The 15,493-nt window shown below is 34.5% G+C and overlaps 2 protein-coding genes across 2 annotated transcripts; one reads left to right on the forward strand and one right to left on the reverse strand.

Moving 5' to 3' along the window:
- Positions 1 to 1,213: 1,213 nt before the first annotated feature.
- Positions 1,214 to 8,012, reverse strand: LOC108908715 (zinc finger protein 99-like). Its single transcript, XM_018712840.1, has 5 exons — positions 7,692 to 8,012; positions 7,333 to 7,635; positions 7,050 to 7,237; positions 1,632 to 2,822; positions 1,214 to 1,352 (listed from the first exon to the last, which is right to left on the reverse strand). Exons 1-5 carry the CDS (start codon positions 7,824 to 7,826, stop codon positions 1,214 to 1,216), a joined length of 1,956 nt encoding a protein of 651 aa, XP_018568356.1. The 5' UTR covers positions 7,827 to 8,012.
- A 2,937-nt stretch (positions 8,013 to 10,949) lies between these two features.
- On the forward strand, positions 10,950 to 14,202 carry LOC111691737. The gene is made up of 4 exons (XM_023454994.1): positions 10,950 to 11,066; positions 11,204 to 11,503; positions 11,560 to 11,816; positions 13,971 to 14,202. The coding sequence occupies exons 1-4, from the start codon at positions 10,950 to 10,952 to the stop codon at positions 14,200 to 14,202; spliced, it is 906 nt and encodes a 301-aa protein (XP_023310762.1).
- Positions 14,203 to 15,493: the final 1,291 nt, after the last annotated feature.

The following is a 15,493-nucleotide window of genomic DNA, read 5'->3' on the forward strand; positions in this document are numbered from 1 at the left end:
CATCGAAACATGTATTTTTGAACAATTAGAATCATAACTGTAACATACAACGTTATAAAGACAGCATGTAGACTTAAGTCATATTTAATTCATTTAATGTTACAGTACAAATAAAGTCCAAAACTTAACACTACGTCTTAATATTATCAAATATGAAAACTTTTATCATTATTAATTAAGAATCTTTTAAAGTTAAATAGAAAAGAGCATTGATCCAATCTTTCATCAAAATTATTTGATATTTCATAATTCACATATTCCTAGAAAAAGTCTTAGTCTACAAAATTGTTGCATTTGCATAAAACTGAACAATCAGGTGCAAACGCCACTATCTTCAGAGTGATTGATAATTAGAACATTGCAAGCACAGCGAAAACGGCTGTACAGGGTTCCAAGCTCCAAAATATGGCGGCTCGAGATTTCCTTTCAGACTGTTGTGGAGTGAGTTGTAAAAGTGTCCCAGGTCTTGCCCTGCCTGATGATGGTTGGAGTTTGGTAAGATTTTGTTTGTAAATTATTAAACTAGCCTCCAGATAGGAAATTTAACAAAACCAATGCCTTATATTCGTTCTTTTTATGTGATTTGTGTGTTTGGCTATTCGAAAACTAATATATCGTTATTTGTGGAATACTGCCTTTGAGTTATACCCCAGTTCCACCAAGGTAGGTAAATTGAGTCCAGCGAGTTATTTTTGAAAATAACAAGTAATGGATAATATTTCTTTTTTAATATCTCTAGAAATATATTTTGAAAATCATTGTCTATATGGAAGGTAAGGACCTATTACTTTTTCTACATCGTAAACTCTATCATCATTTAAAATACACATGTACACAATTATTTCGCTCTGAATATTGCCATCGCTGTCATATTCACATTTGTAGCTCATACATGCTTCCATTTCTGAATATACTTCGTACGAAGGGTAGTAATCCACATCTGCGGACGTTTTTTCCGCATCAAATGAGATCTCTTCAAAGACTTTTTAAGGTTTGTTGTTTTAGCAAAACATATCAGTACAATTGCACTTACGAAAGCTCTTTGTGTTTCAAAACGTGATATTTAATACTATTCTTGTATTTAGTTTCGTAATAGCAGTCGCTACACCTGTACATTTGAACCTGTGATGGATTTTTGTGTCAGTTGGTGCTTTTTGACAGCATATCAATATTTAGTTTCATAATCGCAGTCTTTACACCTGTACATTTGAACCTATGAGGACTCTTTATGTTTCAGTTTGTGCTTTTTGATATCACCTTTGTATTTAGATTTATAATCGCAGTTGTTACATCTGTACATTTGAACCTCTGAAGGATTTTTATGTGTCAGTTCGTGCTGTTTGATATAGTTCCTGTATTTAGTTTTGAAATCGCAGTGGTTACACCTATAAGTCTGGACCTCAGATGGATCTTTATGATTCTGTTGGTGCTGTTTGATAACATTCTTGTACTTAGTTTCGTAATCGCAGTCGTTACACCTGTACATTTGAACCTGTGAAGGATCTTTATGTTTCAGTTGGTGCTTTTTGATATTACCTTTGTATTTAGTTTTATAATCGCAGTTGTTACATCTGTACATTTGAATCTCTGAAGGATCTTTATGTTTCAGTTGGTGCTGTTTGATACAATACTTGAACTTAGTTTCGTAATCGCAGTCGTTGCACCTGTACATTTGAACCTCTGAAGGATCTCTATGTTTCAGTTGATGCTTTTTGATATACTCACTGTATTTAGTTTGGAAATCACAGTACTTACACCTGTACATTTGAACGTGAAAAGGATTTTTATGTTTCAGTTGGTGCTGTTTGATATTACCTTTAAATTTAGTTTCGTAATCGCACTCGTTACACCTGTACATTTGAACTTGAAAAGGATCTTTATGTGTCAGTTGGTGTGATTTGATATGACTCTTGTATTTAGTTTCATAATCACAGTTGTTACACCTGTACATTTGAACTTGAAAAGGATCTTTATGTGTCAGTTGGTGCGATTTGATATGACTCTTGTATTTAGTTTCATGATCGCAGTTGTTACACTTATACATTTGAGCTTGCGAAGGGTCCTTATGTTTCAGTTGATGTACTTTGATAACATTTTTGTATTTAGTTTTGAAATCGCAGTCTTTACACCTGTACATTTGAACTTGAAAACGATCTTTATGTGTCAGTTGGTGTGATTTGATATGATTCTTGTATTTAGTTTCATAATCGCAGTTGTTACACTTGTACATTTGAACTAGCAAAGGATTTTTATGTATCAGTTGATGTACTTTGATAACACTCTTGTATTTAGTTTTGAAATCGCAGTCGTTACACCTATACATTTGAACCTCTGAAGGATTTTTATGTCTCAGTTGGTGCTGTTTGATATGACTTCTGAATTTAGCTATATAATCGCAATCGTTACACTTGTACATTTGAACTTGCGAAGGACCTGTATGCTGTACTTCGTGGTTTTTTAAACTTTGCTTGTATTTAGTTTCAAAATCACAGTCACTACACCTGAACATTTGCACCTGTGATGGATCTTTATGTTTGAGTTGGTGCCTTTGAAGTAATTTCTTATGTTCAGTTTTATAATCGCAGGTTTCACACTTGTACACTTCTGAGTCTTTCTTGTGTCTCCCACAATGTGCTCTAGAACGGATCTTACTTCCAGTTTCGTAACTACATTTATCACATCTGTACGATACATTGCGCTCCTGTTTAGTTTTCATATATTTGTTCACTGATCGATTCTCCGGTTTACATCCGTCCTCTCCTGCATCTTTACAATCACTCTTCTCGAATGGTTCATTATCGGAGCTCTGCGGTAGCGTGTCACTGAAAAAATTGCATATACAGGATATTTTCCAATGCTAGGTAGGACATTACAAGAAAAAAACTTGAAACATACAACAAGAACTGAAATTATAAGGTTAACTGCAAGAAAATATAAAAGCATATTTACTTAGAAGTGTAGGTATTTTTCCGAATCTGTAAATGTAATCACTTTTGTTACTTTTTGGAATGAGATCTACACACAACTACTCCAACAACAAATTTTATTTAAATCAGACAAAGCGTTTTAGGGTTACATGGACAAAAATAAAAAAAAATGTATCAACTTGGACGTCTTTTAGTGGCGAAACAAAGCAATTTGGCATCAAAACGTCATATGATAGAAGCTTTGTGTGGGTTCTTATGTGGAACAGAAACTGTCGGTGGAAGACTAATAACTTTCCACCCACGAAAATATCTGACATTTATATTTAAAATATCGCTACACTCCAACTGAATCATTTCCATTTGAAGAGATAGTGGAAGAGATGTGGGCGAAACAAGTAATAGGTTTGTTTGTTATTCTAGAGTGTAGAGCGAGCAGTGTCAGAGCTTTGATTAGGTGATTCCCGAAAACCCCAAATAAAAAAAAAGGAAAGATTATGAATTACTGTGACATAAGCTTATCAGGTATGCATAGTTAAATGAGCTCAGCTGGCATCTTCACAAAGGATAGGCAAAATAATTCTCGCTTTGAAAATGGTAAGTTCACAAGCACTTAATGTAATTTAAAAAAAAAACAAACAGCTGTTACCGTTTTCGAGCTACAAGGCGAAATCGACTGGGGCCCCTTTCTCGTTTTCCTTTCAACATTCGATGGCATAAAAATAAATGTGATAATATCTTTAATTTTTGTGATATGACCACAACTTGCGTTTATTATATGGAACACCCTGTATCTTATTTCAAAAAGGGAAAGAGCTGAAAATGCGCTCAAAAAATATATAACTATTTTTTGCGTAGATTCGCGAATATAAAATTTCCAAAATACCCACGATATTTCGTTTTCTGACTGAGAAGGCTTTGAAAAAAAACAAGTTTGACGTTTATCATTATTAGAAACGCGTTAACACAAATCAAAAACGGTTTTTTATATATTCAATCTACAATACAGTATTTTTACATTTCTTACCTATCAATATTACTCATTAAATAGAATTTTCCATGATTGCGGACGCCATATTGGAACCGCCATGATGTTTTTTTTTTAAATCACCAGACGGCATTCGATAGAGTTTTTAAATACGAAGCTTTTGACACGTCGAACGTCAATATTGATGCATTTTTATTCTGGGCAGCCCACTGTGCTCGGTGATGTGAAACGTCCGTTACATATTTTTGGAATGCATTTTTAGCCCTCTTTCCGTGTTTGAACTAAGATACAGGGTGTTCCATATAAAAAAAATATAAGTTGTCATATCACAAAAACTAAAAATATTATCACATTTAAGTATTTTTTTGTCATATCTCAAAAAGGAGCCTGTAGAAAGTTCAAACCGTTTTAAGATATCTTGAAAGGGAAACGAGAAAAGGGCACTAGTCGGCTTAAAAATCGAGAAATGCCCCGTAGCTCGAAAACTATAACAGATAGAGAGATGCAGTTGGAATCAGACAAAGGATTTCGTTTTTATTTTATTAGTAGGAAATTCAGATCAAACAGATGTTATCCTTATAGGCCACGAGCCCACGTACAAAGAAAAAAATGATTATCAACAAGCTGTAACTTTGCGTGCAGCTTAAGTTTGAAGAGTCTCCCAAGATTTGACTACGAGGAAAATTCAGTGGTAAGTATTCCCGTGATTTTCGGGAAAACATGTCGATCTGGCATAAACATGGAATGTTATGACCAGCACTTTCTTTTTAAGTTTAAATGAAAGATATATTTTTTTAAACTCCCCAAAAAAATTGTCCGACAAAAATGTTGGTTGGTTATGGTTGGTGACAACCGGCAAGCTGATTTTTCTGGGAGGGTTTGGTAAAAAGATTTGAAATGAAAGTATCTTATTATCCGACAAAATTCTTGAGAAGTTTTTGCAGTCCGACGCCCCGAAGATGTCGACATAACGACAACATGGATGGTGATAACCAGCAATCTGGTTTTGATTTTTTTTATCTATAATTGAAATGTATAACACAATAATATACTTGTCCGCCAAAAAGATTGGAAAATTTGCCTTGAAAATGGGAAAAATTACTATTTTTGTGGTACCTAATGTTCATTCCACTATAATTCATTTTTTAATGAAAAAATAAAGAAGAATAAATAAGAAAATTATCTTGTTAACAGGAGCGACAGAAATTGAAATTCATAAATAATTTAATTAATCTCCATCAATATGGTTTCTTTGTTCAAAAAACTTATATGTACATTTTATTTTATAAACTATTGTAACTATTTTATAAAAAAATGGTAACTGTATAATGAATGCATAAATCTTTGCTTGTGTTTTTTTAAATTAAAACTTGCAATCTTGTTTTGACAAACAGTTTACACATAGTTTTATTCTTGAAAATCCAGTTAAACCAATTTTAAAAATATTATTATACATTTATCAACGCATTTATTAAAAGATTGTGCTGCCAAAGTTCTTAACAGGTGTTTATAGTTTCTCCATAAACAACTGATTTCATGTAACCCCAAAAACGGAAGTGTCGGCATTCCATTTCACATTTATGTACATACAATTTAAATTAAGATGTTATTTTAGGTACGAATAATACTTAATGGACAGTAGCATACAAATGACAGCAATAAGACAAATGGAGTATGTCAATTATTTGATTTTCATCCAAACTTAAGAAACTTCACCGCTAAATTAATAATAGGTAGGTACTTCATTGTAATTTAATTCAACAGCATTGGAAGTTTCATAGGCAAATATCTCGAAAGTGGTGCGAGGCAGCTAGTTTTATAAAGTGCAGCTTTTTTGTGTAAAAAAAGTTGGAAAATAAGAATTTGATACCACAGATACCTTAAAGTATAAAAAAGTTATGCCGGTTTTAACACATTCAACCTACTGCAGCTAGCGCCCTCTATGTACTTTAAGCAAAATGTGAACACATTTCAATTCCTCTACTTAAAGAACTCCAAACCTCAAAATTTTGCGAGGATATTTGCATTTGTTAAGGAATAAATGAAAAAAAACTAAAATAATATTTTACATTTAACACCCTGTATCTCTTTAACTATCAACTTTTGGACTAAGCTAAGTTCGGCTAAATCGCAATATTTTTGCTTCGAGAATCTATCCATGAATTTTGACTTATTAGCCCGGGACCACCCTGTATACAATTTTTTTGTAATTGTATAAAAAAATAAATTTAAATTAGTCATATTTATTTTGAAATTTGAGAAATTTAAACAAATTTTTTTTATTCATATATTTTTTTTATTAAATATAAATTTTTCTTCTACATCATGCGTAAGTATTGAAACCGCAAAATTTTATAGTTTAATTTTCTCGGACAAGCAAAAAAACCGATAATTTTGTCGGACAATTAAATTCTCAGATTAATATTGCATTTTTTTAAATAATGACGCTTTTGTCCGACAGCTGGTTATCACCAACCATGTTGTCGTTAAGTCGACATCTTCGGGACGTCGGACTGCAAAAACTTCTCAAGAATTTTGTCGGACAATAAGATACTTTCATTTCAAATCTTATTACCAAACCCTCCCAGAAAAATCAGCTTGCTGGTTGTCACTAACCATAATGTCACCAAATTGACATATTTGGGGTGAGGAACAAACTCAAAATACCAACATTTTTGTCGGACAAATTTTTTGGGGGGTTTAAAAAAATATATCTTTCATTTAAATTTAAAAAAAAAGTGCTGGGCATTTTGTTTTTAAATTATGTTCGTCGACGTTTCTATCTAGATTCATTATTATTTATAGCCCTGATCAAGATTTTAAATAAAATTTTGGCCTTGTCAGAAAAGTATTGTTTCAAAGTTTATCTTGTTTTAAAGAATTATAGACAATTTAAAAAAAAATGTAGCAATAGGAGTGATTGACACAAGTAAAATTTTAAATTTAAAAATTTTGTGCCGAGGTAGATGCAGGACTGGTTTTTTCTGTACAAAAAAAGAACACTCTGCTTCTACAGGGTGATTCATTAACGGTTCAAAATTTAAACTTTCAAAGCAATAATATGAAATTATTGGATCACTAGAAAAATGTTAAATGCTGCATAATTCAATAAAAAATTTAAAGCTCTTTCCACTTACTTATAATCCTCAGATTTTAATTCAATTTCTTCTGTGATCACACGAAGGGAACTTTTTACGGCTTCGTCGCTTGAAATATTTTTAATTTCCTCTTCCACATTTAAACAATTTCCTAAAAAGCTTGTGTGGGTGTCCAATGAATCGAGGCAAACTTGGCATATAACGGGTTCTCTGACGGAATTGAAGTTCTGCAAGAAACAATCTATCCCAATGTTTTTTTCCGAGAGACGAATATACTTGAATATACTTTGAGAAATTTATTTCTAAAATCAAATATACTTACCATTTCCGGAATATATGTGCGGAACATATCAACATCCACCTCTTTTATTGACGTAAACCCACAGGTGACTACCTGCATACACATTCGACAAATCCTCTCGTCTTCTAATATATGTTTTAAATGCTCTTTACCTCTTTCCTTTAGATAAATTTCATTTAAATCGACTGGCGCCCCCATTTCAGAATAAATGTATGGAAAGATACAGTCCTCGGTATCCATACACGTTGCCTTGAAATTAAATGCCGCAAACAGTTTAGTGGAACAAGTGTGGCACATTATGGATTTGTCTTTCTCTGTGCCGTTCTAAAATGTAAATCTCAGAAATGTCTAAAACATTACAGAGGTTTAACTTTTCTCACCAGTTTCATCAAAAGGACGTCCAGGACTTGTTCAATAATTTCGTCTATTACTACGAAATTACCAGTATTCAAGTTAGTAAGGCAAAGCCTACAGGACATAGCCTCCTTGTTTATACTTTTCTCAAATTTCGACATTAGTATTGTTAAAACTTTCAACGAAATACGAAAACACGGATTAGTAACCCTAACCTCACATTAAACTTCATTCATCCGAAACCACACGGAGCTAGTGAAGAGTTGTCAGATTCTCGAAAACTAATATCGCCACTTTAACGGGAAGAAATAGCCAAAAATAACCAACCTTCCCTTCCAACATTAAATCATAGTCATTACATACGGCAGTAAATTATTGTTAAATAAATGCAGCCCCATTATCTTCCGCCCGTTGTTTGGGTTTTCTCTTCTCTCTTCTGTGAGAATTTGATTTGAATTTTGAATATTCTTTACCCTGGTTATTAGATTAAAAGATTAGGTCAGTCTTCAGCTTTCTTCAAATTTATTTATTTTTGGCAAGTGACAGAAGTAGGAAACAACTACTCAAGGGAAAACAAGAAAATACGTATACCATATGTTAACAAATATAAATACAGATACTCCACAAAAATATATAAATAAAAATTATGTTAAATTAAGACATTGTTGATGCTCAAAGTCATTTAAAGTTTGAATTATTAGTTCCATTTTCCCTGCAGTTTCAAGATCAATTCGAATGATTCGATAATCGAAGTAATCGAATTATTTCGATTATTTATTTGAAATATCTCGAGATAATTTAGTAGTTTTAAAGCCATGGCTCACTTGTGTATAATATTGCACAGCTGCTCTTCCTAAGAATCGAATTATCGAATCGAGTGATGTTAGACTGATTGTGAGAGAGATGCCAAATAGAAGTATATTAGTTGTAAAAGGGAGATCTAAAGTAATACGTAATATGAGACACGCGCCATTATTCTATGGCTAGAAATTGGCCTCAATGATTTGGGATCGAGGGGGATTATCCCTCTTTATCATGCCTCATCTCGTGTAGGCCTGGACAGCCTTCGTAGGTGGGCCCCATCCGTCGTCTACCCCGACCGCAAATGCGGCCGGTGTAGGCGCTTTGTGGGACCTCCTTTTGTCCTGGCTGGGCCCCGCCGGCTAGGACCCTTTCTTCTGGCGCTCTTCTTGCTTCGCCGGCTCGTCTGTGTAAACCCCGGGGGTAGTGTCATGTTTATGTGTGGTATGGTTGGGTAGGGTAGTGCGGCTATGCAGCCTGGGATGCGCTTTGCTAAGGTGGCCCTTAGGCTAGCGCGGGAGGAGAGGGTTAAGGAGGGTATGGAGGGTGTGTATGTGTGTGTGTGTCGTTGTCTTCGTTTCTTGATCCTGGCTGTCTCTGAAACAGAAAAGGTTAGCGGGCAGGGGGGGGGGGTGTCGTTGGGGTGGTCACCCAGGGTCAAAAAGTTGGTGTCTAGGTCTTTTGTGTTTGTCGGTCACGTCGGGTACGTAGTCAACGGCTTGCCTGAGGAGGGGATTGTCATGTCTAGCGGCTACGTCAAACCGTTTCTCCGCGTTTTGTCTTATTGTCTGTGTAGCGTATGTGTATTGTAAGTCTCGTAATATGTCAGTGTTTCTTACGTACCAGGGCGCGTCGGTGGCCGTGCGGAGGGCTATGTTTTCCACAGCCTGTAATGACTTTAAGTGGCTTTTTGCCGCGTGACCCCACGCCGTGGAGGCGTAGGTTAGCTGTGGTTGAAGTACCACCTTGATAAGCGTTCGCTTATTCCTTAAACTGAGGGTGTTTCCACCTTTGAGTAAGGGATAGAGCCTAGCCCTGGTGGTCTTCGCTCGCGCCACCGTCTCCACGATGTGCGGTTTCCACGTGAGACGCTGGTCCATCGTCACGCCCAGGTATCGTGTTTGTCGATTCCAGGAGATAGGTTCCTGGGATAGTGTCAGTCTGTCGAGGTTTTGTGGGATTTTTCGTTTGGTAAAAAGGATAGCCGAACTTTTGTTGGGATTAATTTTGACTTTCCACCTGTTCACAGTATACTTATCAATTAGTATACTGTGCACCTGTTGCACCAGGTTTCAATATGAGACATTTGCTCGAGTTGTTGCATAGTGGCGAATCTCGGAATGTAGTAATGTACTACAGTTGTCGAAAAGGTAGCTTTTGTCCCCGTCTTCTTTATTATATGTACATCGTTTCATATCTCTTATTAGGTTGCTAATACAATTCAAATAAAATAAAGCGGACGATTGTACAATCTGAAAATGCCGGCGCCGAAAAGTTATAACATCACCATATAACATTCATCATTTCATAAATCGTAACATAATACTCAATAATCGTGTCATATAATCATATATTACAAATTCGATTATATATCTAGAAGTATTATTTCGATTAAGAAATATTCAATGTTACTAATATCTCGATTATGAAAATATCCCGATTATTCCTCAGACTAATAAATAAAGTACTCTGAGGATTATTCCCATCACTAGAAACGAGACTCGTAAATTAGTTATTAGTTGTAACCAACCTGCAACTACTTCAGTCCCTAATCTACTCCACACATAAAAAATGTACTATTTATTTACACTTGTTTTATCTCTCAAGTTAAATACAAGGTAAGAATTGTAATTTTTACATACGAAATAAGGACTGTGTATTTATATTTTCAATTATATTAGGTCTACTGTATTATTTATTTATTTTTGTAACTTTCCATTTTGTTTTATAAATATCAATTTTAGATCAAAAATTTGTAAAAATTTTCAATAAACTCACGAAATCAATTTTAAAAATCATGTTACGACTGGGAATTCGCGCAAGACTAAATAAACATACCTTATTTCCGCTATTCGGTCAAATGAATAAAAATAAAAAAAATACTGATAGGCGTATTCGCTCAAATTTCACACGACCCCTGCCATGGCACGCGTACAATGGAACGTGTTTTGGAACTTCTATCGTGTGGAATAATTCTTAAGGCGGAAACTCGGAAAGAGAGCTCACAGACTAGGCGAGCCCACAAAACGGAGAAACGCTCTTTTAAAAAATTACGTCAACCAAAAAAGCAAAACGAATTAGCAAAAAGGAAGAAACGGAGCGATTTCACCTGCTCAGTGAGCCGAATCAGTCATATTCCGCCCATCTCTATTCCTAACCTCAACTAAGCTGTCACTACCGCAAAGAAGTCAAGAAGATTAAAAGTGACAGCTTCATATTTTTTCTCTGTGTTCTGTTTCCCTTTAAAAGATTCTTGTATAGCAATGACTGATGTTAAGGAAATTTCGTGTAAGCTTTGCCTTACAACTATAACTGATAAAGGTTTTGAAGTAATAGACAACATTGTTAGAGATATTCTAGATGGTCTTTTGCTGAAATTGGTAAGTTGGTGAAACATATCAGTTTCTACTATCTCAATTCGTACACCTCTTTACCAACACGTATGTAGCGACTTCACAATAGTTGTTATTTTCTGCCAATTATTTTCTCCGTTTTGTTGGAGTTGTGTATATTTCAGAAATTTGATAGCGAGAGCAAAGGGGTTATATGTAACGTTTGCAGAAGAAAGTTAAACAAGGCGTCAGAATTCAAGTCAACATGTATGAATACCGATAACACAATAGCCCCCTATGTGGATAGCGAGAAAATGTTGCAGCTCGACATAAGAGAGGTGTACATAAAGGAAAAGAAAAGTGAGTTAACTGGTATGTCTAGCAATCAAAAAATATGTCGATTGTGTATGCAACCAGTAAAACGGGAGTTTAGTTGTATACGTGAAGAGGAACTGGAAGCTATTCACAAATTGACGCCTGAAATAGTACGAAGGACATTAAATACTTGCATATTATGTAATTTAACAAAACTGCTTTGTAGAATATAAATATCATCAAAGATCCCGTTGTTTGCAAGCCATGCTTCGATTCTCTGTGTACCCACAACAGTTTCCTAAAAGATTGCTTAGAGGTAGAGCAAAATATTAAAGGCTTTGAAAATTCAGCCACTGAAAATCGAATAGAAACGTCCGCATCTGCCGTATTCATTAAGACTGAAAACATGTACAGAGAATTGGATATTAACGAGATGGAAATGTCGATCAAAGCTGAATATGACATAAAAGATGAGGAAAGGAGGTGAGAGAAGACTATTTAACATTAATTTAAAAAATTTCAGGCGGTGCTTCAGATACGACGATTAAATGCGTACCATCTGTGATAAAATAATTATTAGATTATGTCGGTTATAGACGATATTGTACAAATTTTTAAACAATCATTAAGAGTTAGGTTAACAAATTATTGGGAAAAAATGTTATGGTTTTAAATCAGATATGGGTACAAAGAATGCCGTATTAAATTTAATTCTTTCATTTTATTCTTTAAACCTGGGGCGGAAATCAAAATTTTTTTAAACGAAAGGCAGATTGGCTTGATTTGTACAGTCGTATTAAGTCATTCTTGCAGAAAATTAATTCTTAAGCTATTTTAAAAGTAAAAAAATCTTTTTATATCCATATTTCACATAATTTGATGTTTTTCTTTTAGAAAAACTTTTTAGATGCCTGTATTTTTTGGCATTTCTGCCATATATATTTTCTGAATGTAATTTCGATAGCTTTTCTTATATCGGACATAGGAAAAATATGGAATTTCTCGTAATAGCATCCAATCTTGCAATGAGGTAAAAAATACCTAAAATGTCACACACAAAAATTGATTTTACAAGCAGATAATAATAGTAATAATAATAATAATAATAATAATAATAATAATAATAATAATAATAATAATAATGATATAGGTTTACATTGCGCTTCCTCAGTCTTAAATAGGAATCTTTGGCCTGTCCTTATTATTCTCGGGCTGGGCTGTGTGGGAGCCGAGAACAACAAGGCCAGGCCAAGGACGCCTCGTTAAGGATAAGGAAGTGCACTGTGAAATGTCAAACTGTTTGATCCAAATTTCTTATTAATAAAATATCCAAAAACGAAATTCCTCATCTTATTCCAACTTTATACATGCTTATTACACTATTTAAACAGCATGGAAATTATTTCACTATAATGAAAATGAAATATGCCTTGTGGAATTTATAAACATATAATTGACAGTTTGTTTATGAAAATGTTTGGAACTGAACTCTCCTGATTAATATTTCAATACCTCAAAAAAGTCGAAGAGGAACATCAATAGAAATGACAGTAAGCAGAGCTGCCATCATACGTCTCATTAACTACAGATGTAAATATGTCCGTTCTTATTATTCTTATTCTTTTATTAGAGTGACTTTTTGTTAATAACAATATTTTGGTATGCGTCACTCAAAACCCCTAAAAATTAAACCTGATTTTCAAAACTACCCTGTATATGCAATTGTTTCAGCAACATACCACAGCAGAGCTCCAATATTGTACTATTCGTGGAAAGTGATTGTAAAGACGCAGAAGAGGGTGGATGTAAAGACGAGAATGGAACAGCAAACGAATGTGATACATATAATAGTCATTATATAAAACACAAACGCCTAAACAAACGTGATGCGCGTGATTGTAAAACCAAGAACAAAGCACTGACGTATAGGGATGCTTCACAACTGCCGATTTATAAATGCAAACTTTGCAACTACAAATCAAAGAAAAAGATACTACTTATCGGTCATCAGTTGGTACATAAGGATCCCTCACAGGTCAAGATGTACAGGTGTAATGAGTGCGATTTCGAAACTAAATACAGGGAGAATATCAAACAGCACCAACTGAGACATAAAGATCCTTTACAAGTGCAAATGTATGTATGTAGGGACTGCCCATTCGAAAGTAAATACAAAAGTTGTTTCAATAAGCACCAACTAAAACATAAAGATCCGTCGCAAGTTGAAATGTATATCTGTAAGTACTGCCCGTACGAAAGTAAATACAGGAGTTATATCAAAAAGCACCAACTAAAACATAAAGATCCTTCCCAAATTCAAATGTATAAGTGTGACGACTGTGGTTACGAAACTAAATACAAGAATGGTATCAACCGACACCAACTGAAACATAAGGATTCTTCACAGGTTCAAATGTACAAGTGTAGCGACTGCAATTATGAAACTAAATACCAGGGTGTAATCAAACGGCACCAACTGAAACATAACAAGGTCCAAATGTACAAGTGTAGCGACTGCGATTATGGAACCAAATATAAGAGTCACATTGAACGTCACATGTTGAACCATAAAGAGCCTTCACAAGTGCAAATATTCAGATGTAATATTTGCAATTATGAATCAAATCACAAGCGCAGTTTTACCGAGCATCTTTCGGAGCACAAAGATCCTTCGCAGATTCAAACGTACAAGTGTAACGAATGCAATTTCGAAACTAAATACAAAGGTAATATGAAAAAGCACCAACTGAAACATGAAGATTCTTCGAAGCTTCATATGTACAGATGTAACGACTGCGATTACGAGACTAAATACAAGTATAACATCAAAACGCACCAACTGAAACATAAAGTTTCTTCACAGGTTTAACCGAACAGGTGTAAGGACTGTTAACGACTGTGAAAGAACAGTATTTTTAACTTAATTTCCATTTAAAATTGTGTGGTACATGACAATTTAATTTAAACGAAGATCTTATTTCTCGAATATATTGTAATGTGTATAAGTAAATAGATATAAACAGGAAATTAAAGTATATCTTAGTAGATTTCTGTGTATTTCTGAATAATAGCTATGTAGGTAACCAGTTGAAATATTGTACGCATATGGTGTGTACGATGTGAATGTATGCTTTTGTATAACAAATGTATTTAAGGGACAGATAAGGCCAAACTCGCAATATATTTTGGAATTGCACAGTCTATTTCCTAACATACGAAGTTGATCGTACAATGTCGAAAGCTTTCCATCATTTGCTTCAGTAGAAAATGAATGTTTCTAGAGAATCTATAGCTTTTATCGATTTTTGCAGACATTTGTCCAGTTCTAAAAATTTGTCATCAAAATAAAATTGTACATCTGTCATGTTCTTTTTATTGCAATACATAATTTGTAGATAATTGTAACAGGTTGACTATTTTACTATATGTTTGATTATAATTAATCATTCTTGTTACTCCGATAAAGAAATCAACAAGCAATGGAATAAAAATTAGATTTTAATCATTACTCAGATCTATGACCATCTTAACACNCCCCGGCACAGGTGCTGTAACAAAGATGCCGACGGCGTCTATGCTTAAGCCGGGGATTAGGTCGGTGATTAAAAGGAAAGAAAGGGATTCTTTCCAGGTAGCCTTAATAATGGCAGGTAGAATTTGCTCCTTGCACTACATTTTCACAAAACACGTGTGCTCTGGTCGGCTGCCCGCTAGGAACTGGCCCAAATCATTGAGGCCAATTTCTAGCCATAGAATAATGGCGCGGCGCGAAATAGAATATTGAAGCCATTTTTAGTTAGTCCGTCTTGTACAAGCAGGTGGCGCCACCCACTGAACAACTTTCTGAGATGTTGCCAGCAGGTTGATAATAGATTTTTCTTTGCTTTGAGCAATTTGTTCCGTTACCTAATTTTGCTGATGTTTAATTGAGGTTATAAATCGGCTGCCAGTGAAAATTGCTGCAATGATGAATCCGAATGATTTTAAGGAAACTTCGTGCAGGCTTTGCCTTAAAAGGATAACGGATGAAAGTTTCGAAGAAATAGGCGATGCTACGAGAGATATTCTAGATATTTTTTTACTGAAAATGGTAAGTCTGTACAATAGATTCAAGTACTGTCAACGCTTGTAAAGCAATTTGCAATAATAAACTTATATTA

This window comes from Anoplophora glabripennis, unplaced genomic scaffold, assembly GCF_000390285.2.
Source record: "Anoplophora glabripennis isolate ALB-LARVAE unplaced genomic scaffold, Agla_2.0 scaffold446, whole genome shotgun sequence".
Lineage (NCBI taxonomy): Eukaryota > Metazoa > Arthropoda > Insecta > Coleoptera > Cerambycidae > Anoplophora > Anoplophora glabripennis.